This window comes from Heterodontus francisci, chromosome 22, assembly GCF_036365525.1.
Source record: "Heterodontus francisci isolate sHetFra1 chromosome 22, sHetFra1.hap1, whole genome shotgun sequence".
NCBI classification, from domain to species: Eukaryota; Metazoa; Chordata; class Chondrichthyes; order Heterodontiformes; family Heterodontidae; genus Heterodontus; species Heterodontus francisci.
This window is the reverse complement of record NC_090392.1, coordinates 62,928,252-62,956,161: the sequence shown is the minus strand read 5'-3', so window position 1 is coordinate 62,956,161 and position 27,910 is coordinate 62,928,252. Positions and strand designations below refer to the sequence as shown.

Genomic DNA, 27,910 nt, shown 5'->3' with positions numbered 1-27,910 from the left:
CCTCTGACAATGCAGCCATCCCTCAACAACTAGACTATGACCTCCACGTGTTACCAGCTGAGCCAAGCTAGCACTTAATCCTGAGAAGCTAACTTGTTTGGCATGTCTACTTGACTTGGCTGATTGAGTTCTTATCAGCTACATTTCACTTTCTGTGCAATCAGTTGACAACCTACATACTTAGGACTTGCATATATCCGTGCTGGTGCAGATTACCTAGTAAATATCCACGCTGGTAATTTCCTTGGGGCTTTTGCTCTTCTGCCCTAACTTCAGCAGAAACCCTATTTATGCGTGTTTTTTGGCAACCATCTGCCAAAGTTACAGTGGTGGAGCAGGAGAAACCCCAAAGAAATCCCTTTTGCAATTTCAGGATTTTTTTTAAAACAGGTGTCAACTTGGGATAATGTGAACAGTTCTGGTCTCCATATTATCAAAAGAATACAGGGTCACTGGAGAAGATGCAAACAAGATATACTAGGATGGTGCCAGAACTATCTCAAGAAAAGGCAAGACTGAGGGGTGACTTGATGGAGGTCTGCAAGGTTATGAAACTGGGGGTCATGTATGGAATTCGTGAGAAATTTCTTTATCCAGAGAGTAGTTAGAATGTGGAATTCACTACCATGTGTAGTAGTTGAAGCATTGAGTAGAAGGAAGCTTGTGTAGAGTATCAACACCAGCATGGACCTGTGGGCTGAATGGCCTGTTTCGTTTCCATAAATGCTATATAAATTGGTATCTGTTAAAGGAAGTGACTAGTGGTGTCCCATAAGGATCTGTACTAGGGCCTCAACTAGCCACTAATTAATGACTTGGATACTGCAATGAAGAGCCATATGTCCAACTTTGCTAACAACGCAAAGATTGGTAGTGTAGATGGGTGCATAAAATTGCAAAGATTATTGATAGATTAAGTGAGTGAGCAAAACTGACTAATGGATTTCAGTGCAGGCAAGTGAGAGTAATTCGTTTTGGGCCAAAAAAAATTCAAGTATTTTTTCAAATGGTGAGAAGCTAAGAACAGTGGAAGAGAAAAGATTTGCTAGCCCCGGGGAGGGGGTGTGTGGGTGGGGATCCATATATAAAAATCACTAAAATGTAGTGATCAAGTACCAGAAAGTAATGAGGTCTAATGGACTGCTATCCTTTATAACTAGAAGGCTACAATATAAAGGGGAAGAAGTTTTCCCATGACTATTCAAAGCCCTGTTTAGACCGCATCTGAAGTATTGTGTACTGTTCTGGTTATCACACCTTTGAAAGGATATATTGACCTTTTAGAAGGAGTGCAGTGCAGATTCACTGGAATGTTAGCAGGGCTCCAAGGGTTAGATTATCAAGAGAGATTACATTAAACTAGTTTTATATTCCCTGGAATATAGAAGGTTAGGGGGTGATTTCATTGAGGTTTTTAGGATTTTGAAAAGATAGGATAGATAGAAAGCTTTTTTGCTGATGGGGGAACCTAGGACAAGGGAACATAACCAAATCAGAGCCAGGACATTCAAGAGATAAGTTAGGAATAACTTTATGCAAAAGGTAGTAGAAAGGTGGAATTCTCCCACAAAAAACAGTGGATGTTAGTTCAAAAATTTTAAATTGATAAATTTTCACAAACTAGGGGATATGGAGCAATTGGGGAGGTTAATGGAAATGGAGTTAAGACAATCAGCCACGATCTCCTTGCATGGCAGAACAGGCTCGAAGAACTGAATGACCTACTCCTGTTCCTACGTTAGAATTTGATGCAGTTTTATGTTCTAGGTGCCAGATAAAGTGGAGTACCGTACACATGGTGCCCAATCCCTCGTGAAACTGCTAACAAAACTTCCCTGTGTGGATTTCGTTGCTTTCTTAGATTGGCTGCTCAAATATTCGCAAAACAGCAAGGTAAGAAAAAACAAAGACAAGCTACTGCAAATGCTGGAAATCTGAATTAAAAACAAATACTCAGCAGGTCAAGCATTATCTTTGGAGAGAGATAAACAAGTTAACATTTCGGGTTGATGGCCTTTCATTAGAACTGAGTTCTCCACATGCTGACTCACCTGTTGAGTGTTTTCAGCATTTTCTGTTTTCATTTAAGGTAAAAGATGTGGGGGCAGATTTTTATCTCCACTGCCTGGATGATTCTCCGGTGAAGAGGATTGATTACTACTATGACCAACTTAATCTTCATTTGATTCATTTTAATGGAATAAAAATCAAGACAGATTCTGTAAACAGATGGGTGATCCACTCCACCTTATTACTACCCAGGCCATGAAGATGAAAGTCTACTCAAGTACCTATTCTTCACTGTGCACCTTGTGCCTCATATTACAACCAGCAATATTTTGCATTCAAATATAAATATTAACTACTTATGTAGCTTGGATTCATTTTTATTTTGTCTGATTTTTCTCTTTTATGCCTCCTTCACCAGAATATTTAAAATACAATGTAACAATGCGTTACAAAATAATTTCTTGGAATAACAAGTCTTTGAACTTTACAGTATTAATATAGCCCTGAATGGTGAGTGTCTCATATGCACATTGTATTGTGCATTGTTTTTCTTGATTTTCAGGTAGCTTACAGAAATTTTGCATTGGATGTGGTAATGGCATTGCTGGAATTGCCTGAGAGGGAACAAGATAGCTCTATTCCTCGAGAGCATCAGAAGTATCTACATCACAAATACTGGATCCAGGTCGTGATCTTGGGTAGATGCTCTGATAAGGCTCCTTCAGTGCGAAGCAGAGCACTCTCTTGTCTTGCACAATGCCTAGAGTTAAATGCTTCAACAGCTGTGGAATATGTTCAGGAAGTACTGCTAGGATGTAAGTACCATTAAAATCATAGTACACTTTTCAGTGTAATCCAGTTTTGCAGGGTGCAAATTGAATTAAAATAAATAGAAGTGCCTGAGTTGGTAGTATCAAAATAATCGATTTAATGTCATATTTAGTACACAATGATTTGTCTAACTGTTCGAGGGTACAGTATACTGACAGTTAGATTTTTGAAGTCCTAATATATGGATATGTGTGGAACTGCTGCAAGATTTGCTAAAATATATTTTTTCCAACTGTAGTAATGCTCACATTCAGTTAATCTACAGAGTGTAATGCTGATCTTGTTATTCCATGTAACTATTTAAAAGGTTCTCAGTCAACTTATGTCAGTGAAACGTGCAGCTCAGTTATTAATGGCAGCAAACTTGGTGAACTGTTTAAGCTAATAGATGGATTGTTTGCCACAAAATAATTTAATTAGATCGATTTTAAATTTGACAAATGTTTTTGTTGACTACAAACAATTTTTTTTTTCCAACAGGAATTATAGCAATAGCAGTGGGTAAACCCATCCTATAATATAGATTAATGGCTGGAGTTGCACTAATGACTGATCATTGTCTTTTAATGCTGAGGGTTAAATTATTTTTAAGTGATAATCTAGAGGTAATTTAAGAATGGTTTCTTGTCAGTGGGAATGTAAAAATGAGAAACTACCATTTTAAATGTTAGCATGCATGGGTGGGTATATTTGGCTTGTAGGCTGCTGCTGGATATGCTTATCTGTTGGCAGTCATTCTTTTTTGATAGGTTTTATACATCAGCTTGACCTGGTCCAAAGTTTAAAAAGCAACTTCTCAGTATCATTTAAATCATAATACTAGTGCTTCTTTGAGCTTCCTAAAAGTTGGCACAAACTAATGAGCTGGCCAACCCAGGAAGGCAGTTGTTTGTAGTAAGTTACTTGCTAATTTTTGCAGTTGGAGGACGATCAGTGTTTGACGGGCTGTCAGATGGAGAATTGAACACTCTGGAGAATTCTGTCAAGATGGATGGCGATGGTAACCATATAATTCCTTTCATTTTTCAATAAGAGCATAGTGAGGATGAGGCAACATGGTGTGATGCAAATTGAAATATTAGCGATTGGTTCCCAAGAGCGATTCTGAGATCGCTAAATTTTTTATTGAAGCCCATTACAATGGAATATCAAACCCAACGCCCACCCTTGCAGGCAAAGGGAGAAACCGAGGTGTTGGCCGGAATTTTACGCCTGCAGCGGGTCGGACGGTGGCATGGGGGCGGCGTAAAATTGAGCAGCAGGCTCCGGGAGGCCTACCTGCCCCGATTCCGCCTCCAACCAAGTTTATGGAGGTCTGGTGGGGGGCGGGGGGTGGGAAACTGCCCACCCGAGGCCAATCAAGACCCTTAAGTGGCCACTGAAGGGCCGTCGCCCGCCTCCATGGGTATTTTACCTGTGGCAAGCGGGAATGCCGGGGATGTGAAAGGCCGCCCAGCAATAGCTGCCCGTCCCCGCCTCCCAACCCAACTCCGGGATCCAAGATGCCCCCCTTCCCCCCCAAACAACCATCCGAGCCTCACCAGGGCACGACCGATTCCCCTGGTAAGGCAACCCAAACTTAACTTCAGTTCCGGCTCCTTGGTATCCTCCTTGGTCGGCTGGACTGCAGTCCCAGCAGTGGCCACCGCTCCCGGTGGCGCTGCTGAGACTAAGAGCTGCTGGCCCGCTGATTGGCCAGCAGCTCACTGAGGCGGGGCCTCCTCCCTCAAGTGGGTGGAAGTCCCGCCTCGGGCCAATTAAAGCCTGGGGACCCGTAAAATACGGGATGGATCCCCAGGCTGGGCGGAAGCGGGTTCGCCACCAGCATTTATGTCGGAGTCCAGTTCCCGTCCTTCCACTGTAAAATTCCAGCCATTGTGTCTAAAAACTGGCATTACTGGAGACCTGAGAGTAAGTTGCCTCTTTTTGCTTGCCGACTCAGGCAGTGTTAACAGTTCTCTCTGGTGCCGCAAAGTAGCTTTTGTTTTTCAACAAATCTCACAAAGTTTACATTGATACTTTTGAGAAGATTTAGACTTCTTAACAACTCAACGGCAGCCACTGATCACTGGAAGAGCTAAACACTCGTCTTGGAACTTATACGGTTTAAAGTTTAGTCCCAACAGAACAAAATGCCCTTAACTAATTGTCTCTCTTTTGTGAAATGTTCGAGATTCTGGAATGTACTAGTCTGCAATAATTAGTGCTGGTACTATGCATTACCTGTTTGAGGTTGGGGGTGGGCGGGCAGCGTCCTTTCACTGTGGGAAAACAGAATTATAGTTCACTTTACTTTCTATTACTTAGTCTGTTTTAAATGATCATATTAGCAATAGACTTGAGTTTGAGCTCTTAATTTTTTCTGTTTTTCTATAACAATCTTAGCAACAAACAATCAACATAAGACCATGCGTACACCAAAAACCATTGAAGTCGCAGACAATGGAGATTCAGCAGGAAGTGATGGTGAGCACAATAACATGTATATGTGTTTTAATGTCTGCAGGCCTTCAGGTGCTGACCAAAGTAATCGTAAAAGCAATGAGCTAAATATTTGTTTTTCCCCAGCGTGGCAAATATTTCCCTACCCATTCAAATATCATGAGAGGTGTTAGTCAAGTTTTACTAAGGAGCTTTGTCAATCTGTTATATTGGAAACCTGAATACACTCTTTCTGTGATTGTTATCTTTGTCCTGATTTTGATAGCTAATAGCTTATATTTCTGTTATCCATGAAAACTAATGGGTTCAAATTATGGAAATGTATTGGGGCCTGAAATCATATTTTTGTCTTGCATTGACCTATTGGCAACAGTAATTAGCAATATTTTATGTTGAATTGGTGTGATGAATGGGTCAAAATTTTTCTAGGAATTGTATCTAGCTGACTAGATTTTCTTTGATTTGCCTAGGGTAGTACTACCATTTCATGGATATTTAAGTTCCAATGTCCAGACTTGTTTTTTACTTTCAACGATGGATGCTTCTCTTTATGTATGTGTGAGTGTGTTTTTTTCCTTTTCTACCCCCTCCCTTTATCCTTGCTTTGTCTTCTCTCTGTTGATGTGAACAATATGGAGCTGGAACTTGCATTTGCAAACTACTTGGGAAAACTTACCAAGTGGATTTATAATTTCCTCTACTTCCTATGCTCAAAATTTTTGCAGTATTTGGGGTTCCTAGCTCCTTGAATCTCTATCCTGTCTTTGCAACTTCAGTTATCCTGCCCTCATCCAATGTTTCTCACTGAGATACAAATTTTACATCTTTCTGGCATTTCCTTTTTTTCCCAATTTTTCTCATGCTTTCTACTCCAAAGTCCTGATACAATGAGTTACCTGCTTTCTTGTTCTAACTTCCATGGTGGTTATATTGGCTTTCTTGAAACCCTCACTTTTAGTATCTAACTGTAGTTGCTGCCTTTATTTATCTTGTAATTTTTGTAACTGCTTCACAGCTTCTTGTGCAAATCTTTAACTATCTCGGCTTAATTCGCTATTCACAACTTTGAATGAATCAACAAGCGTGTATTTCTTCAGTTTGGCAGTAATGTAGAGTTTTTGTTTTGCTATCCTGAATGACCTCAAACAGCTTTGTCAACCTTATTGGCCTGGTAATTGGGCAAATCTGAACCTTTTCCTCACCTCCAATTCTAATTCTTGCATTCTATCTGGAATTGGCATTGTAAGTTAGCCAATTGGGTCAGACTGTGATTTTTTTTGCTGCTTTTCCAATTATAATTGCTTTTTACTTTTCTGATTCTAGCTGGCATGGCAGGATGAATACTGTGGTCTTATTCTTCTGTCAATAAAGTACAATTCTCAGTGTTTCCTGCGAGTCTGCTGCATTTTATACAAAAAGCTTCTCGCTTATCACAGTCCATGTATAACATCCCTAATGAACTTTATCTCTGCCCATACTCTCCAATTCACATTTACTAACTTGATTGAATTTTTCGAGGCGGTGACTGGATGTGTAGATGAGGGTAAAGCAGTTGATGTAGCCTACATGGACTTCAGTAAGGCTTTTGATATGGTACCGCATGGAAGATTGGTTAAGAAGGTAAGAGCCTGTGGGATTCAGGGCAATTTGGCAAAGTGGATCCAAAATTGGCTTAGTGGCAGGAGGCAGAGGGTGATGGTCGAGGGTTGTTTTGCGAGTGGAAGCCTGTGATCAGTGGTGTACCGCAGGGATCGGTGCTCGGACCCTGGCTGTTTGTAGTGTACATTAATGAGTTAAACGTGAATATAGGAGGCATGATAAGTTAGCAGATGACACAAAAATTGGTGGTGTTGTAAATAGTGAGAAGGAAAGCCTTCGATTACAGGACGATATAGATGGGCTGGTAAGATGGGCGGAGCAGAGGCAAATGGTATTTAGTCCTGAGCAGTGTGAGGTGATGCATTTTGGGAGGACTAACAAGGCAAGGGAATATACAATGGATGGTAGTACTTTAGGAAGTACAGAAGGTCAGAGGGAGCTTGGTGTACTTGTCCATAGATCACTGAAGGCAGCAGCACAGGTAGATAAGGTGGTTAGGAAGGCATATGGGATACTTGCCTTTATCAGCCGAGGCATAGAATATAGGAGCAGGGAGGTTATGATGGAGCTGTATAAAACACTAGTTAGGCCACAGCTGGAGTACTGTGTACAGTTCTGGGCACCACACTATAGGAAGGATGTGATTGCACTGGAGAGGGTGCAGAGGAGATTCATCAGTATGTTGCCTGGGCTGGAGCATTTCGGCTATGAAGAGAGACTGAAAAGACTAGGGTTGTTTTCCTTAGAGCAGAGAAGGCTGAGGGGGACATGATTGAGGTGTACAAAATTATGAGGGGCATTGATAGGTAGATACTTTTTCCCTTAGCGGAGGGGTCAATAACCAGGGGGCATAGATTTAAGGTAAGGGGCAGGAGGTTTCGAGGGGATTTGAGCAAAGAAATTTCACCCAGAGGGTGGTTGGAATCTGGAACGCACTGCCTGAAGAGGTGGTAGAGGCAGGAACCCTCACAACATTTAAGAAGTATTTAGATGAGTACTTGAAATGCCATACCATACAAGGCTACAGGCCAAGTGCTGGAAAATGAGATTACAATAGTTAGATGCTTGATGGCCGGCACGGGCACGATGGGCCGAAGGGCCTGTTTGTGTGCTGTATTACTCTATGACTCTAATTCTATTGTCATATCTGCCAAAAGCAGCTTAATTGAAAACTAGTATTAACTGGTCCTCTATGGTCCCTTCCTTGTCCTGTTTGTCTGAAGCTGCTTTGTGTCCTATGGACGTTTCCTTCTCTCCATTCTGAGTTTAGATCAAGAATCACTGTCATCTCCCCACCTATTCCAAAATGCTAAAACTGGAACTCTTTTCTGTTTAAATCTTTTCCTCCTAGAGTCTTCAACCTTCCAATAGAAACTTAGTGTTCTGAAATGCCTGATTCTTGGTGTACCCTGTTTCCTATTTTACTGTTTTATCCTTGGTGTCCTGCACATTGGGCTTTGGTTTTTCACTGTGGTTTCATCATAAGTATTTAGAAATACAAAGGTACTATTGTATGGCACTCTCTAAACTGCTTTTTGCAATTGGTTACTTGAGTGGCATGACAGTAAAATGTAGATTGGAAAAAGTACAGATGGTATATTCAATTTGTTTTGTTTCAAACATTTTGAAACTTCTAGCCACCGCTAACCAATGCAAGGACACACTAAAAAGCATTGAAGTCACAGACCCTGGGGATTCAGCATTCACTAATGGTGAGCACAGAAATTCCTGTCAATGCGAAATATATCATTGCTATACGCCTGTTTAAATGAGAAACTCCAGTACCATTACTGCTGAACTACCTTAAATTATATTTTCTGGCTGGAATCGGTATATACAAATTGTTTGTGTTTCTTTTAATTGTTGAAGTGGAGTTCCCAACAAAATATTTATTAGGACTTTAACACTTTATTGGGAGAAGAAAAAAATGCAAAGATCCGATTAAAAAAAAAAGTTAAGGAGACAAAAATGTGCAACAAATGATTGCAAAAATGTCATAAGGAACATGTTGAGGGAAATGAGGTACGGTTGAGTTTAAAAAAAAAAGTGACAATGAGGAACAAAGTGAGGGACAAAAGGTAAGTGGCTTTCTCGCTTTGATACAACTCTGGAAAATAGTTTTATAACTTGGATCTTTAGATTAACACCTTAGTGATTAGAATTCTGTACCGAAAATGAAATAAGAGTTCATAATTGTGTAGATTCTAGGTAGTGACAATTCTGCAGTTAATTTTTAATTTCTCTGTTCCTGCATGAACATGTGGTCTCCGAGTAAAACATCCTTACTCTGTAGTGTATGTTGAATGTGCTGGTACTCTACGGTTTATAGCATGGGCCATTGTTTAATATGTTAATAAAAATAATTGGCTATCTGCAACTTTTAAAATTCTGTGTCAGCAATTTGAATGAACGGCGAATATACCATCCCAATGATTTAACTTTTGCTACCTAATATTTTTAAAGTTTGTTAAAATAGTGCATCAAAGCTCTGAAGATGCGCATCAGATCTGAAAATGTGTGTAAACAGTGCCCTTTTTATTTGTCAATGGTTTTCAGTCTCAGGAGAACTAGACATTTTAAAGTGTTTGTAATTCATCCTTAATGAAATATTATTCCACATTTCTTTTGAACAGTAAAAACAATTATGACCATGTTGAGATTGAGAGCTGGTGATGAGAGAACCATTGTCAGAAAATCAGCCATTCAGGTAGTGTATGTGAGATCATGGTACATATTATTTGTTCACTTTTATAAACCTTGTATTACAGCCAAAGATCAGCTTGGGCTGCTCCTCTTTAGATGCCAAATGGAAAAGCCAATTGAGTCAAAATATCTGATTCACTAGGCCTCCTCTTCCTCAATGATGAGCATGGGGGCAAGGCTGTATAGTACTAGTTCTACAAAATCTTGAGTTGAACTAGCCTCCCTCCACTTACACTGGAAGCTTAGAGCAGACTTGTGCTGTATTTTCTGGGGTAGTCAGTTCACTTAATTTGAATAGAAAGCTGGTGCACGAGCTTGCCCTATATGCACGTGGCATATAGCGCAATTTGGGCTGCAGAGCACAAAAGCTGGTGAGGTTGCAGATCATTTAAAGAAGAAATTGTGGTGACTAGGTAACTTCACAATGGTTCAGTGTTGGAACCATTGCTCTGGATTTGAGTATAGGGGCCACAATTTCAGATTTGTAGACCACTGTGTTAGGGTATGTGGTTAACTGAAGAAGACAGTAAGTGATGTCAGGACAACATAAGATTAGTAGTTTGGGCAAATAGCTTGTTAGCTGAAATTTCATTTGGAGAAACGGGTGTTTTTTTTTGGCAGGAGAAATATTTCCCGAAAGGATAAAACTTTAGTTAGATGGAGAAGAGACTGAAGGATTTGTTTGTACAAATCTTGAAAAGTGGGAGGACTAGTTGCTAAAGCTGTGTATAAAAAATCTGAAGTTTTAGGAACAGGAGCACAGAGTCGAAAAGCAAAGAAATAATGCTAAACCTGTACAAATAATTGGATAAATTGCACTTTCAATAAGATATGCAGATTCAGCACCCAGCCACAAGGAGGAAGCTGAGGCTCTGGAGCAGGTATAGAAAACTATTAATAAGATGTCAAGGGTGAGTTTTGTTAGTAATGAGGTGACATTTGAGAAACTGAAGCTCTTTTTCACCAGAACAAAGAAGGTTAAGAAGTTATTTGATACATGTGTTCAAAATGCTTTAACGAGGTGCGTAAGGAGCACCCATTACTACTGCTGGTAAATAGTGGGCATAAATTTAAGATTGCTCTTGATGCAGGGAGAGGTTAGGAGCAATATTGTTGGATGTGAAGCATTCATGGAAGGAGGATCCTTAATAGGTTTTAAGGAAGAACTGGATAACTATTTAAGAAAACATTAAAAGAATATTGGGGGCAAAAGCAAGGAAATAAGACTATGAAAAGCTCGGAGCCAGCACAAGTGCAATGGGCTGAATGGCCTTCAGCACAGCAAGAGTCTGTGGGGGGGGGGGGGGGGGGGAAATGAGCAAGAATAAAAATGGCTGAGTACCCAGCAATCAACTAATGAATGGAGCAAATCATAATCCAAAACGCAAATTAAGACAGAAAAACGTGTCCTTTTAAGAGATCTGCTTAAGCAGGCCCTTGGGATCCCCGTAAACCTGGATTCATAGACAAGGTTTGTGCTGTGGGTATAACACATGACCTGATTTAAACAATCAAAATATTTAATTGCAGCTGTGCAGGTAGGTCATGCACCTCTTTATTTTGTTCATTGCGAAATTGAACACAACACATGCAAGGTTTGGTAGCTATATTTTCTGAACCGCATCCACATCATAGGCAGAGCATTAAAAAAAATCAGGCATGATATATAGAACTGGGTTTGTATGCATCTTATTATTTTTCTTACTCCCCTGCCAATTGGTTGAAGGCTGTTTAAAGAAAACCCTTAAATAATACATGTTTTTATGCACAATACGTGGGTATGCATTCTTGAATTCTACTCTAAATAAATGAATTAGTTCCCTGTCCTTTTAGTTTAACAGCTGTCGACCAGAGGTTTGTATGAAATAAGATATATAATGCATGATCATCAGTGCTTAGTTAGATTTCCATTTCTTGATGTACAGACAGCTGTTTGTGTTTCATACCTGCAGGTGTTTGTAAGCATTTTAAAACACAACATTGTCTTCTGCACCCAAGAAGATCTGTCAACGTTACAGGACCGTTGTCGTGATCCTGCCCCATCTGTTCGCAAGCAGGCATTGCAGTCAGTCACTGATCTACTGTTGGTAAGGGTTTTTAATATTGCTTTCAGATCAGAATACGTACATACGTTTGCAAATATTTTTAGTAACTGCATGAAGGACTTCATAAAATTCTGATATTGGAAGATGATTTCTTGTGTTGAAGTAATTATCTACTTTACCAGTTCCTATGTTCAATAATTAGAAATGCTTATCTGTGTCTGGCTATGGAGAGCACTTATATTATGGGGAGGCTTAAGTTGAAGGGAGAAAAATAAGATAATTATTTCACAAATTTCTCCAAAAAAAAGTTATACTATGAATCCTGTGGTTACTTAGCAATCATTAACTTCTGATGTCAGTCATACCACTGGGGGGGTGGGGGAGGACAGTTATTTCCCCCTCAGGAAGAAACGGAAACTTGGGGAGTAACTCTACGTTGTCTTCATACATTTTTTTCTTGGCTGCTTGTAGAATACCATTAGTTGATAGCTGAAATCAGGTTTCCTGACTGCCCTCTTTACCTGAGAGTGGGGCATGGCACGGGAGGAATGTCTCTGGGGGTGAATATCTTTCAACAATAAATGTTGACCAGTTTCTAATTAGCTCTTGCTATATATTTGGGAACTGTTGAGAATTGGGAGGAATGGGCTCATGATACTATGCTCACTGGGTTTACATTTAGTACCATTAGATATTTGACTTCTGTTTTAGATAGCATTTCTTGTTTGTGGACCAAGAAGTCCTCGTGCAGTTGAAAGTGTTCTTTTTGAATTGTAGAATTTATAAAGATCCTCAATCGCATTTAGTAGCAAAAAATGTTGGTACTGTTAATTGAATCTATTTTGATTGGCTCAATTTTCTTTTTTTCAAATCTATTAATTCAGGATGGTATCCTAATGCTCAGGTTGTTTTCATGTGTTTCTTTCAGGCTCAACCCAGTAACTGTGTGCTACAGAAGGTTTGGATGAATGGAGTCATCCCAATTGTAATTGACTCTGAAAATTCTGTGCAGGAAAAAGCACTGGAGTGTCTGAATCAAGTGATAATAGAAAAAATAAAGGACTACAGACTGTTCAGTAATGAAGACCAATATCAAAGATTGGCCTGGGATGTTTTGGCACTTCTTACAGTTGAGAATCAAGAGCTCTGGTAAATGCTTATTGGGGTGCTTTACACATTTCAATTTGCCAAAACCATTAAAGTTGTCTTTGATATTTTGCATTTATTTATCTTGAGAAGTTAAAATCGTAGAATGGTACAGCCACTTAGCTCATTGTGCCTGTACTGGCTGTTTGTAAGAGGTAGCCAATTGGTCCCACTGCACTGGTCTTTCCCTTTAGCCTATTAAGTTTTTCCTTTTCATGAACATAAGGTTATTAAGTACCCATCAATAATTCCCTTTTGAAAGTTGATGCTGAATCTGTTTCCGCCAACCTTTCTGTCTTGCCAGATCATCATGCTCATGTAGCCACTGGTTCTTTTGCCTACTGCCTTAAAATCTGTGTCCTCTGGTAACTAACCCTTTTACCACTTATTTACTCAACAAAACCATCATGATTTTGATTGATCGGATCTCACCCTAGTACCATTCTAGTCAATCACTTTGGCGCCCTCTCTAAGTTATTGTTTTGATGTCACAATCTGTGATTTAAATTGTAAAGTAGATATGTGAAATGGAGTGAGATATATTTAACAAAGCTTTCTGTTTAATGTGGTGATGGCAGAATATAATCCCCACAATCTGAATTCTTGGGCAGTTTTTTATTGGAAGTTGGGAAAGAGGGAAGGAAAGTTTTTTGTATGTAGACTCTGAAGGAAATCTGATCTGTTTTAAAAAATAGCATGAAACTGCAAGGAGAAACTCAAATGTCTGTTTTACCCATAGACATTCTATAATTTGGGATATATTAAATAATATTTTGCAATAAATGTCAAAGTAAAAACTTAGATAAACAAGTACAATTTGATAAAAATGAAAAGCAGTAATTCAACAAAAACAAAATGTTGGAAAGTGCACCCGTCAAGCAGTGTCAGAAGTTCTGATATTGGCTGTAACATGAAATGTTAATTTATCTGTTCTCTCCACAGTTTGAACTGCTGTGTGCTATCAATATTTTGCTAGACGATGACATTATTGACTGAATGGATTCTGTAATTGCATAAAGAGATACCTGCAGGCTGTTGGCTTGGCAGTGTCTGTGACCATGCTTGCAGCAGGGGAAAATGTACACTGCTACCAACTACCCTGCTATTTTAATATTTTTTTACAGCCACTCTTTTAAAAACTCAAATCTCCCTTTGAATTTTGGAATAATCAGTACTACAATGCTCCCAGACTTCAGAGAGGCCATCACCTGGGAGCAGTGCTAAGATCTGCTGCAATGTATGCCAAAAAATTAAAAATAACTTAAAAAGGGGAGGGAAGTCTGAGAATAGCTTCTATGCTACCCCCGGCAAAAAAAATCAGCTGAGTGCACAATTTTTTCGTATTATCAATCTCTGTTATCATCTGTAGAACTACCTGGAACAGATGGGGATTCTCCCTATAATTAATATCCGCAGCGTGGCTAATAGGAAAAGAAAGCACAATGGCCGGAATTTTGCACCACCCCAGCGAGCCGGAGGGGGGGGTGACGTAAAATTGAGCGGAGGCCTTCCTGAGCTGCTCCTGCCTCTGCCCCATTTTACGTGGGGGGCGAGAAACGGTTTTCCCACCCCAGGCCAATCAAGACCCTTAAGTGGCCACTTAAGGGCATTTGCCTGCCTCCACGGGGATTTTACCCATGGCAAGAGGGCATCCAGGAGGCGTGAAAGGCCGCCCAGTGAAACCTGGCGACCTCTCAGCGCACTGGAGAGGGGCAAATGGGCACGGAGTGCCCGATTGAGGGTTGCCCCCACTTCCCCAACCAACCGCAGGACCCGAGACACCTCCCCTTCCTCCCAAACGGCCATCCTTGCCTCGCTGGGGTGCGACCAATTAGCCTGGCGAGGCAAACTCCAACTTACCTGGACTCCTGGCTCCATGTACTCAGCTGGGCTGCAGTCCCAGCAGTGGCCACCACTCCCAGTGGCGCTGCTGGGACTAATAGCTGTCTGCCCAATGATTGGCTGGCAGCTCAATGAGGCAGGACTTCCTCCCACAAGCAGGTGGAAGTCCCGCCACAGAACAATTAAAGCCTGGGGACCCGTAAAATATGGGAGGGATCCCCTGGCCAGGCGGAAGCAGGTTCGCCGCCAGCTCCTGTCCGCCCCATGTAAAGTCCAGCCCAGTGGGAGGGAAATTGGACATGGGTGGGCACGCAAGATATGTCGAATTGCATTTGCTGACCGTAGCACAGCATGCCTGGCGTTAAGTTCTGCTGAAGTCAATGGATCTGAATATCTGGTGGAGTGTATAGCAAGGGACTAATGTGATACCAAATGTTTTGCGTTACATTTAGTGATCAAATTTACCTCCCAATGGGTTTACTTCATGATTTTGGGGAAATAGGTTTCCCTTTCCCATATTTTTTCTTGCAAACGAGTTTATTTAATTTTTTAATGAGCGATGTTAGAATGCTAAACTTTTATCCTCCCCCTCTAACCCTCCCCCCACTCTTATCAACTGGAATCTGAGCTTGTTGGATCGAAATGCAACAGTTAATCTGTTAACGATTGAAATCTGCTCCGTGAGCTTTCTTTGGGGAAATGTTCGAGCTTTTCCTAGAGTGCTTTGAATATGCATGTCATCTTTCTGTTGTGACATCTTTATTTTTTTGTTACTATATTGCTAATACCAATTATGTAATTGTTTGTCCTCTTTCCATAGTCGTTACCTGACCAAAGCTTTCCTTTTATGGTCCCGTCAAAATAAATTCAATTCAACATTTGTAAAGGGTCTTATCTCTCACACTGAGACTGAGCATGCTTCTGCCGCCTGGATGTTACTTTCAAAAATTGCAGGATCATCCCCGAATTTGAATTATGAGAAGATTATAGTCTCTTGGGATAAGGTTTACAGGTTTGTAATTTCTAAATTTGTAAGAAAATACTCCTGCTGCACCATATGTGTAAAATAAGTTGTACAATATCTATTTTAGTTCTGTTTTTCAAAAGCTTTTGTGCCATTCAAACTTTTCAGATATTACCTACTGTAGGAGTTGACTTTTAATAAAGCTAGAAGGTCGCTGGATGTTATGGTTCACTTTTGCTGAAATCGCAGTTCTGCCATTTTATCAGAGGCATACAGATCCACTGATAGAAGTGTTATCCTGAAGCTATTAAATAACATTTCAATTTGAGTGGGTGCCATATTTTAGCGTACAATATGTGGCGTTTTTTTTAAACATAATTCATTCCCCTGTCCATAGTTCAGAACATTCCTATTTGGAAAGTGTTCTGTGCTGTTATTTCAAGTTCCTTTTTTTACGCTTTGAAAAACTTGACAGAAACCTAGGGCTGAATTTTATTAGCGATCCGCGGCGGCGTGTTGTGAAGTCGGTGGCCTCTGACACGGAAGTGGCGCCGCAGAGCCCCCGCGATATTACCTAAAGGGTCGTCCTGACAACAGCGTCCGGCACCATTTTTAAAGGGCTTCAAGCCCTTCAGGAGAGATTTAAATATTTAAAGGTGCCGGTGTCAGAAGTCAATAAATGTTTAAGTTAACTTTGGATCCCCTTTCCCACTTCCCTGCTGAGTCCTCACTACATAAATCGACCTATCTCCCAAAAAAACACTTTTTAAAATTGTGAACTCCGCCCCCCCCCCCCCCCCCCCCAAACTTCAGTATCTTTGACCCTCAACCCCTTCCCACCATCCCCACAACCAATAGGGATAGTTTTTCCTGCCCCCCACCCTGATAATTTTATTCCTCCTCTCTCCCCACCAGTGTGTCTCCTCAGAACTGCAACGGAGTTTTAATGTGAGGGACTGATTTATATGTGAAATAATATGAAAACAAGGTGCTCAGTACTATATGTTAAGTATCAGAAATCGCAGATAATGCCAGTGCAGTGTAAAGTTTTCAATTCATTAGTCTGAAATTTGTTTCTCTAATATTTGCAGGTCAAAGAATATAGACAACAGCACAAGCCACATTCTGAGTGTCATAGGGAACATTGCTCAGCATTTGTCTGAGGCAACTAGGTCTAGGTTGATAGGTGAGTGAAGCGCAATGACATTCAAGGATTTGTTTTTTATTTATCTAATGCATTCAGGGGCTGTGGTGGTGGGGTTCAGGGCAACTGTTTAAATAGACCTGGATTGCAGAGGTACTGTATCTTTAACAGTCCCCTAAATGGTGAAGTACCAGCAGGTGTCTCGCACTGTTATGGGATGTGGGGTTTAGAAGGCAAAACGTTCCTTGTCAGTGTCTTAGTGATTGACCGTCTTCAGGCTGACTAGGAAATTACAGTGCTCCAGTATTTGCCTGACAGGTAAATTCAGGCTTGATTTGAAGTATCAGATACTGGCTAGAGTTTATTTTTTTAAAATATCGCCTTTTTAAATAGATTTAAAATCACTAATATTTTGTTAATCTAAAGGAGCAATCAATGCAACTAATGCTCAAAATATCTAATTTATGGCACATTTTTAAATGTTTACCTGTTGTCTAATCTTCAATAATTTTGATTCATTTACATTCTCTGCTGTGCTTAAAGTTTATAGTTCAGGAACACTTATTTGCAGAGATTCTGTGGTGAGGATGCAGCAAATCTATTCCAGTCAGTGGCTTTGTACAAGAGTTGGAGGGCGACACTCAACTAACATTGTATGACAGAATTTTTTTAATGGATTTTGCCTTAGGCAAAGGTTGCTGGGAATTCTCCATGTATTTTGAAACCAAATGTTGCACATCACTTGTATATGGATGTGGCAGTCGTTGGGGGAATGGCTATGGGAGCACCAGGATTGCATATATGTTATATGTAAAGGATAATGAAGCAATGAACTAGGGAAATCTCTGTCCCAAGTGATTTTTATACTGCTATTCATACCGGGCTGGTGTATAACGTAACTACCAGCATACCGAATGGCCTGCTTCTGTGTTGTAAGTTCTATGGAATTTCTAATGTTTTGTTTGCAATTACAGTACCAGTGCTTTGTGCACTATAAATAAGAGGCTTCCCTTGCTTATTGCTGGGGAATCCTGCCCTTGTGCACAGAAATTTTTCAACTGTTGCCTGCAGTGACTAGGGATCAGCTTTTAATTTTATTGTGTGGATTCTGTTTTTCTGATGTTGCATGACCAGTGATAAAGTGGTTTGTACTGAAGTATTTCCACTGAACAAGTGGAAAATGTTATTACATTAACATTGTGCCTTTTCTATTCTTGGTGAATTTACTGAACTTCACTTTTCTGTTTAAATTGATTTTAGTTCCTTGTTTTTGCCATTTGGCTTCAAATCCACCCCAGACAAATGCGATAAGGGTTTCCTCACTCTGACTACAAGGGTCAAATGTGAAGTTCTTTTTCAGATCTTTGTCTGCTAACGAGAGTGCAAATTCATGGTACAAAGTTGCATGAAGTTTGACACCGAATTGGCAATTTTACTCTGGATGCAAACAGATGGCTTGCGTTGAAAATAAATACTACTTTTATGTAGTAGTGGATTGTCTTTCTTGGCTAAGCCATGTTGTTGTGACAGAGCAGAGAGGGAATTGCCTTGGATCCACCCTGCAATACATTTAGCCTAGCATTGTTTGCTGGTAGTGGACATTAAAAGCAACATAGTATTCCATTTGCTAAAACTTAAGGAGATCACATTTGCTGTTTTTAAAAAAAAAAGTTATTCCTCAATGATTAAGGTGTTAAAATAGTCACTTAACAACAACTTTATCTATAAAAGTGTTCTTTTACTAAATATGTGGTTCTTTTCTTGCAGATGAGGTCCAGAGTTGGATAAATGCATTTTTCTCTCCTCCAGAAATCATTAGTCCTGCAGTTGAGACCCTGTACAAACTCTGTCAGGCTCAGTGTGAGACACCCGAGGACACACAGGTGGGTTTGCAAATACACCTTGAAAAATTCTAGTCTCTTAAAGAAATCAACAAAGGGTGCTTAGGCATAAAATATGACTAAGAACTGTGAGAATAAAAAGCAGATCAATAGCAATTCTGCCGTTGATGCAGGTGAAACTTTTCTAGGCTGAGGACTCTGTTAAAACCAGCGGTTTAAAAAAAAAAAATTCCCCTCCTTTATTTCCATTTTAGATCTGATTCAGCCAAACGTAGGCAGGTAGCCTGCTTCCAGACCTCTGCAAGTGCTACTTCTGGGGCTCCTAAAAATGTTGAGGGTTGATTTTTTTTTTCTCTCCTTCGTGGGCAGTAACTTTCCTCACTCGTCTGAAGACATTATTGAAATTGGAAGCTCAGTAACTGGGGAACCTTGGATGTAAAATCATACTTGTCCACGAGACACCACTTTGGAATTTTCTTCCTAAAATCTTGAATACATACATAAAATGGTTTTCAGAACCGATTACTGATCACAAAAATCTAATTAATTGAACAATAATCACCAAGGTAGATACCAAATTAAGCCTGCTTAATAGAATGGTTGTGCAGGAAGTGGTAATACAAAGATCATAATTTTTTATCATCTCTTCTGATACCTCCCCTACTGTTCAGCCTTGTTTTTCCTTTGAATCATATAGGGATGTATTCTATTCATGAGGTACTGGCACCAGTTCTGGAACAGGAAGGAGCTGTACTGATGGGATGGGTTTCACCTGAACCGGGATGGGACCTGTGTCCTAGTGGAAAGGGTAAATAGGGAGGTGGCAAACTAGCAAAATGGGGGGAGGTATCTACAAGAAGCGTAAGCAGCCTAAATTTAAACAAGACAGGGAAGGAGAGCATAGGAAAGAATAAAGTAAGGAAGGGCATTGATGTCAAGGGGATAAATCAAGTTATAGAACCGGAGTCTAAAAAGATGGTTAAGCATGAAGTGAGAGGAAATACTGTTAAAATGTCTGCACAACAATGCATACAGTGTCTGTAATAAAACGGGAGCTGGAGACAATCATATGTTGGGAGGAACCAAACCTCGGGATTACTGAAACCTGGCTACAGAAAAATCAGGACAGGAATTAAACGTTGCTGGGTGTTATATATTTAGAAGAGAGTGGGGGAGAAAAGAGAGCTGGAGTAGCTGTACTTATTATGGATAACAATGGCAGAAAAAAAAGGATGCAGCTATCAGCAAGACAAAAATAGAATCCATATGGATAGAGATACAAGATAATAAAGGATCAATTGCACTAATGGGCGTCATCTACATATGACTTAATAGTGGAAGGGAAGTGGAGAAAGAAATATGCAGACAAATTAGAGAGTTGAGTTTAAAAAAAAATGGGGAATAATAATCATGGGGGATTTCAATTACCCTGATATTAATTGGACAGAAGAGGTAGGTAAAAGGGGTAATGGTATGGGGTTCCCACAATATGTACAGGACTCCTTTCTAACCCAGTATGTAAAAAGCCAACAAGGTAAGATTTGCTATTGGATCTAGTAATGGGGAATGAATCAGAGCAGATAAGAGACATAAAAGTGGGGGACCATCTAGGCAATAGTGACCATAATATAATATGCTTTACGATGATATTAGAGAAGGACATTAAGTATGATGAAAACCAGGTTAACAGATTGGAGAAAGCTGATTTTTGTGGGGCTGAGGATAGAACTTAGGAAAATAAAATGGACAACAATATTGGCAAACAACGATGTAGAACAACAACAGGAAACATTTAAAACTGTGTTCAAGAGAAGGCGGGAAAAATATATTCCACAAAACAGAAAGAACAAACTAAACATTTGTGAGTCTCCATGGATGAATAAAGACATAAGGGACCAATTTTGAAACTTGGGGCTTTTGTTAAGTATACAGACAGCAGAGGAGTGCATAATAAAAGAGAATACAAAGTGATCAGGAGAAAAGTCAAAATAACAATTGGGAAGGCAAAGAGGAACTATGAAATTAAATTTATCAAGGATCATAAAATATTTTACAGGCACATCAATAAAAAAGGAAGGCTTTGATGGGACTAGAAACATTAAAGGATAGATAGGACAATACCACAGGTAATGAGAGAGAGATGGCAGAAATATTAAATAATTATTTTGCTTTGGTGCTTTCCAGGTGTTAAGATCCCTGTGGAGACCACTAACAAACCAAAAGATTCGAATCCCCCGACTGACCCTAATTTAGGAAACAAAAACCAAACGGACAAGATTTCACTTTGCTAAATTTTACTTTAACACTCAAATCAAAACCAACATAAATTAAAGATGAACTAACAGTTAAAGCATCATCAATGTATGTATATCTTAAAGGTTACATGTTAACTTTCAGTTGCAACAAGGATATATCTCACAAGTCCTTTGACAATCCTCTTTGGAAATTGGCGCTGAACAGTTCCTTAGTCCTTCAGGTCTTCAGTGTTTCAGGTAAATCTCCTGATCCTGTCTCCCCAAGATGCAGATGCCAACTTCCACTTGAAGACAGTTTCCCTGCAATTCGATCCCCACTGATACTGTCTCCACCAAAACTGCGCACCCTTCTGGAACTTCTGTAGTTTTTCTCTCAACATTTCTGGTGGTGTAACTTCAATGGCCCCAGCTTAGATAACTCTTTAAGACACCAGCAACAACAGTAGCAACTAGTACTTTCCAAAGGGTAGCTCCCAGAAAACTGGTTTAGTTCAGCAGCTCTGGGGAAACTTTTTTAAAACAACATCCAGCTTTGCCGGTTTGCAGTCTCTTTAAACAACCACTCTCAAGTCTTGTCAAAACACACACAGCTATTTCAGCTGACTTCAACACTCAAGTTTTTTTGAAACTGAAACTTAACCTTCCAGTTGGATGTCCTTGCTTTTAATAAAAGTTTTTTTTCTCAGTCGCAGGACTGTTTATCTGAACTAGGTTTGACTCCCCAGAATCTGGAAGTCCTTGTAGTTTCAATTTCAAATCAGGGACTGTCTCCAAAAACAAACACAAGCTGTATTGCATCACACAGGAGAAAGAACAGGTAGACATAACATTGAATGATGAGGTGAGCAATGAGATAAGTGCATTTAAAATTATCAAACAGATGTATTGAATAAACTAATCAATCTCGAAGAGGGCAAAGCTTCTGTTCCAGATGGATTGCGTCCATGAATTTTAAAGAAATCTAGGAAATAGATAACAGAGGCATTATTGCACATATTTAATAATTTCTTAGAAAATGGTAAAGTGCCAGAAGACTGGTGGATAGAGAATGTAATTTCTCTATTTAAGAAGGGGGACAGCATATGCCCAGGGCATTATAGACCAGTCAGTTTAATATTTTTCATAGAAAAATAATGGAATCCCTGTTAAAGGAGAGGATAGAATAACATCTAGAAACAAAAAATACAATAATGAATAGTAAACATGGGTTTCAAAAGGGAAAAGGTTGCTTGGCCAACCTTAAGTTCTTTTGAGGAGGTAGACAGTGGTAATGCAATAGATGTAATTTATCTGGATTTTCAAAAGGCCTTCAATGAGATGCCCCATAATAGATTAATGAATAAGGTCAGAATGTGGAATCGGGACAAGCGGCAGAATGGATTGCTAGCTGGCTTCAAGACAAAGCAGAGAGTGGGAGTAAAGGGTAGCTATTTAGAATGGCAGAAGGTGGGAAGTGATATTCACAAGGATCAGTGTTGGGGCCACTGCTGTTCACAATTTACATTAACGATTTTGGAGTTTGGAATCAAAACACAATTTCTAAATTTGGGGATAATACCAAATTGGGGGAGATGGCCAATACTGAGGAGGACTGTAACAAATTACAGGAGAACTTGCAGAATGGGCAAATAATTGTCAAATGAAGTTCAACGTTGACAAATGTGAGGTAGTACATTTTGGTAGAAAGAATAGGGAGGTTGATTATTAGAGAGTCATAGAGTGATACAGCACTGAAACGGGCCCTTCAGCCCACAAGTCTGTGCCGACCAACAACTACCCATTTATACTAATCCTACATTAATCCCATATTTCCTGCCACATCCCCACCATTCTCTTACCACCTACCTACACTAGGGGCAATTTACAATGGCTAATTCACCTATCAACCTGCAAGTCTTTTGGCTGTGGGAGGAAACCGGAGCGCCGGGCGGAAACCCACGTGGTCACAGGAAGAACTTGCAAACTCCGCACAGGTAGTACCCAGAACAGAACCCGGGTCGCTGGAGCTGTGAGGCTGCGGTGCTAACCATTGCACCACTGTGCCGCCCTAATTATTACTTGGAAGATGCAAATCTAGGTGGAGTAGAAGAACAAGGGAATCTTGGAGTACAAGTACACCAGTCCCTAAAAGTTGCAAGGCACTAAGCACTAGGCTTTATTTCTAGAGGGATGGAATTGAAAAGTAGGAAGGTTATGCTAAACCTGTATCGAACCTTGCTTTGACCACGCATAAAGTACTGTGTGCAGTTCTGGCTGCCATATTATAGGAAGGATGTAGAGAGATTGCAGAGAAGATTTACAAGGATGATACCAGAAATGCATGGGTATGCATTTCAGGAAAGGATTGATAGGTTGGGTCTCTTTTTTTTTTTCTTTCTCTCTCTTGGAAAGAAGAAGGCTGAGGGGTAACCTAATAGAGGCCTTTTAAAATTATGAAAGGGTTTGATAGAATGGATAGAGAGGGAGAGAATGTTTCCTCTTCTGGGCGTAACTAGAGACTATCAATATAAGAGAGCCACTAAGAAATCTAGGGAATTCAGAAGAAATTTCTTTACCCAAAGTGTGGTGAGAATGTGGAACTCAATCCCACAGGGAGTGGTTGAAGTGAATAGTGTAGATGCATTTAAGGAGAAGCTAGTCAGTCACAAGAGGGAGAAGGGAATAGAGGGTTATGATGATAGATTTAGATGCAGAAAGATGGAAGGAGGCTCAAGTGGAGCATAAACTCAGACATCAACTAGTTGGGCTGAATGGCTTGTTTCTGTGCTGTATATCCAATGTAATTCTTCTTAAAAATGCAAGGACCAGTGGAAATTGTGATACATGAATGGGGTTTTATTGTTAGAATAAAATCTCACTGTAGCGTATATATTGATGTCGTGCTTCTGTACCAGGTCCTGCTGGATCAGGTGTGTGGAAAGCTGATCTTGGCATGTGAGTCTTACATCTCTAATGTTGTTCTCGGAGAGCATGAAGCTGAATATATGGATGAAAATATGTTGGTAAGTGACAACTCATTTCTATTAAATTCACTTAAACTCTGTCATTGCTATAAAAATTGAATAAATTGACTTGGACTCTTTGCATTTGATTCTCATCAAAGTAAAGGTTGTAAACGTAGCAAAAGAGTGTTGCAACCTTAAATATTTTGGGAATAATTGTCAGTCGTGAAATGGTAGAGTGAGAACATGAACCTATCTTTTACAGAGAGAGCACGTTGGGATAATTCGCAATGAGTAGTAACTTGTCCCAGAGCATTCTTACCTAACAATAGAAGGTGAATATTCAAAAGTTATAAAGGAAACATTATTCAAAGAAGTTGGTGGATATTCAAAGAATGAAAGCAGATTTTTTTGTATGTCTCTTTAAGACTCCAAATCACTGATTTTAATAGAGTTTAAGTAAATTGAGTGTGTAAAATTGCTATGCAACCACACTCTGAAAAAGCATAATAATGGTGGTGAAATTTTTTAATACTGTGATTTGAGCTATGGAAAATTGAGTTTGATAGAGCAAGTAGGGAGAAACTATTTCCTCGGGCAGGTGGATTGGTAAATGGGTCATAGATTTAAAATAATTGGAGATGAGGAAAAATTAGTTCACACAGGGTTGTTCGGATCTGGAACACACTATCAAAGTGTGGTGGAAGCAGATTCCATAGTAACTTTCAAAAGGCCATTAGATATGTACTTGAAGAGTACTAATTTGCAGGGCTAAAAGCTGGGGTGTTGGCCTAAATTGGACAGCTCTTCAAAGACTGCATAAGCACAAGGGACTGGCCTCCTTTGCTATAAGATTCTATGGTTCTAATTGCAGATTTTGCATTCCTGGAAAGAGGATGTTAAACTATAAAATACTAAATGAAGTATTAATTTCTTAATTATATGCCTGTGACTGTAGTAGTGTGGGGAGTAGTTTGAAATGATGAATATAAGAGCATTGTGCACCCCATGTAACAACATTGAAGTGTATTGGATCAAGTATATTTATAGGTTTCCATTCCAATCCTTTAACCAATTTGGGAACAAAAGTTCAAAAGGTTTTCTGAAAGCATGTTATTTGGTGGTGTTGATTTTCTTTCCAAGTGACCTTCATTCTCCAGCAGCAGGAATCCTATAGGAGATGTATGTTGCCATTTTCTTTACTTCATGAGACTTACTAAGTTCCAGGTACAATGTCTTGTGTTTGCTCAGGTGAAGCACCTTTTCACACTTGGTGAAGTAGCACAGCTGTGTCCTGCAAAAGTTGAGAAGCGCATCTTCCTGCTGGTTCAGTCATTTCTTGCTGCCCCTACCAGCCTAGACCCTGGTGAGAACTGTGCCTTTTTGTTTTCTAGAAATCTCATTATGCAGAATAATATTCTGAAGTTGATGTATGACACAAGTTGCCCTTGCATCTTAATTGGTGGTTCGCTACCATTGCATCTCTGGCCTACCCTGTCGCTGTCTGCTTCAGAATGCTAACTGAGAGAAAGCCAGACTGCAATATGCCTTTGAACATCTTCTGAAGATGTCCTGCAACAGTAATTTGGATAATGAGGTCTTTTTTAAATTCAGGTGCATTAAACTGTATATAATTCTGATGTTACCCTGTTTAAGACTGCAAAGATTAATTGCCTTTGAGCAAAGACTGGTTGAGGTCGGTGTTTAATTGTTTTTCACTCTTCAGGTCAGACTCGAGCCATTTTTTTTTTTAAGTATAACTGGTCAGATCAATTGTGGACATCATGGTCCAAATTTTGTAACCTAATTGGCAATTTTAAAATGAGTTATGATTGCAACCTCAGCCTCTGATCTCTATCACTTTAGGTACTTGGAATTGCTGGGGAACTTTTTATCTTTCAAAAGACCTTTTTCAAAAAAGTGACACAGATATTTGTAATATGACGGATACGAAATGAGTGCTGCAGCTTCTCAGAATTCTGCTATATTATTTTTGAAGATTTAATTGATGGGAAACTTGGTTGATATCTAACCAGATTCCTGGAGTTGGAAATAAATTCCCTTTAATGTCAGAAAGGTCTTTTAGCTGAAAAAAAATCTTGCTGTTTGATTTAAATTATTTAAACATTTAGCCTTTACTTACTTGATGAGCAAGGTGTCTAAGTTTCTGAATTGTATTTTGTTCTTTAGCTATTGTTTCAGATGGTGACAATCTCCCGACTTCACAGCCCCTCTCTCAGTTTTCAGGATCTGCTGCTGTGCCTTCTGTTATCCGAGCACATGCATTTTTTACTTTGGGTAAGACCCTTTCAGCATAAGTTTGTGAGAGAGTTTCTTCTATTCCATTAACTTATTCCATGCTTGTACATTTCTAACAGGAACAGCTGAGTAGTGACTAGGATTGGGAATGGCATTTGTTTTTCTTTAATCTAAGGTGTGCTGAAGTCAAATTATCCTGCCTTTATTAGCACCCAGCTAAAACCAGGCTCAAAGGAGGGACTAAGCTTGTCTGTTTGACTTATCTGCACACTGGATAAACGTGCAGAGACATCGAGGAGTCCGTGTAAAACATTACGATGATAATAGGGATATGTCTATGGGAGATCAGTGATCCTACATCTCGGTTGCCCGCATCAACAATTTTTTTGCTATAAGTGGGAATTTCAGCCGAAATTACAAAATCCTAGACCTTTCAGAAATCAGGAGATGAATTTTTTTTGCATATTAGAATTTTTGAGTTTGCATTCAATTTATTGAGCTGTCAGTTTTTCTGTCGCTTAATTTAAAAAAAATCTTAAACTGTTATGAATTGGAACTAGACCATAAAGACTTGATGGATCATGCTTCAATTCCCATTCTGAGGCGAGGTTGTGGATCTCTCTAGGCAGTTCACTGTAGTGTGCTTAGACAGTGGAAGGGACAAAAAAATAGTCAAGGTTTGCATTTGATTGAAACTGAGCATAAGTATGCCTGCATGCATGCATCATGAGTAGGCCCAGTTTTGATGCCTGATAACACTTCCTGATTCAAAGGGACCCAAAGAAATCTTGACTTTTTGCAGTTCTTAGCAACTATGTTTCAGACTCAACTCTATATTGTTTGTAGTGATGAAGTATCACCTTATTTTACTTTGCACAGGAAAATTGTGCCTACAACATGAAGACCTAGCAAAGAAATGCATCGCTGCCCTTGCACGAGAGTTAGAGGTGTGCGAAAATGTAGCAGTTCGCAATAATGTTATCATCATCATGTGTGACCTCTGTATGCGATATACCTCTATGGTAGATCGCTACATTCCTAACATTGCTGTTTGCTTAAAGGATGATGACCCCTTTATCCGCAAACAGACTCTGGTCATGCTGACCAACTTACTTCAGGTAGGTGAGGAGTCTGCTCTTTTTAATATTCCGATGACTGTGAGTTATATTTGTGAATAGTTTGCTGTTCTGCCTCCCTAATCCTGACTTGCTACTTTACTTTGTAATCTGTATTCTCTCTAAGCAGTGACCCTGTTATTATAAAATCTGAAGTGACATTTATCTAACTCCATTTCTTTCTGGACTAAAACATATTAACAAGCATTTGCTCTTGACAACTAATTTCCTACAAAGTCATGTCTGATACATTTATGTACTTACAAGGAATGCACTGTTAAATATTAGTACTTAGTATTGATTTCATTTGGAGTATAATGGGTTTAACCATTTCCTGATTCTCACTCATACTTTATTTTGTCTTCAGATTTAGTTGCCATACACTTGCTATTTATCACATAGCTGGACTTTATTGCTTAGACTACTAGCTTCTTTGTAACAAAGCAAATTCTTGAAAGAGAAAGTAGTTTAGTAGGTGTACTTACTGTGTGAAAGTACTCCTCCCTTAAAATCTTTTTTTTTTGTGGCTATTATTGGACATTTCACCTCTACTTCCTGTTGGAATTGGCTTGTTGATGAGGCTTATTTGTAGGTAGTTCTGTGTGGATCCGTGGCTGATCTATTTGTGGAACCCAACGCAGCCCTTTGAGGATTTTGTAGCTGAACCTGGTCATCCAAATCTGGCTGAGGCAAAAACTTGGAAAAATTAATCAAACAAATGGAAGATAAACTGAATCATTTTCACTCTTTAGAATATAAGCATATGGAGTTT

The 27,910-nt window shown here is 39.5% G+C and overlaps 1 protein-coding gene across 2 annotated transcripts in view; it reads left to right on the top strand.

The window, feature by feature from the left end:
- ncapd3 (non-SMC condensin II complex, subunit D3) overlaps positions 1–27,910 on the top strand; it is a 78,756-nt gene that overhangs the window by 18,513 nt on the left and 32,333 nt on the right. For both annotated transcript variants that reach the window (XM_068053919.1, XM_068053918.1), the window contains exons 10-24: positions 1,768–1,893; positions 2,573–2,825; positions 3,761–3,841; positions 5,227–5,307; positions 8,520–8,594; positions 9,516–9,589; positions 11,538–11,672; positions 12,559–12,779; positions 15,439–15,630; positions 16,674–16,768; positions 18,494–18,609; positions 23,717–23,824; positions 25,016–25,130; positions 25,955–26,062; positions 26,903–27,141. In XM_068053919.1, the coding sequence (XP_067910020.1) occupies positions 1,768–1,893; positions 2,573–2,825; positions 3,761–3,841; positions 5,227–5,307; positions 8,520–8,594; positions 9,516–9,589; positions 11,538–11,672; positions 12,559–12,779; positions 15,439–15,630; positions 16,674–16,768; positions 18,494–18,609; positions 23,717–23,824; positions 25,016–25,130; positions 25,955–26,062; positions 26,903–27,141 (2,019 nt within the window). The remainder of the gene's footprint in view (positions 1–1,767; positions 1,894–2,572; positions 2,826–3,760; positions 3,842–5,226; positions 5,308–8,519; positions 8,595–9,515; positions 9,590–11,537; positions 11,673–12,558; positions 12,780–15,438; positions 15,631–16,673; positions 16,769–18,493; positions 18,610–23,716; positions 23,825–25,015; positions 25,131–25,954; positions 26,063–26,902; positions 27,142–27,910) is intronic.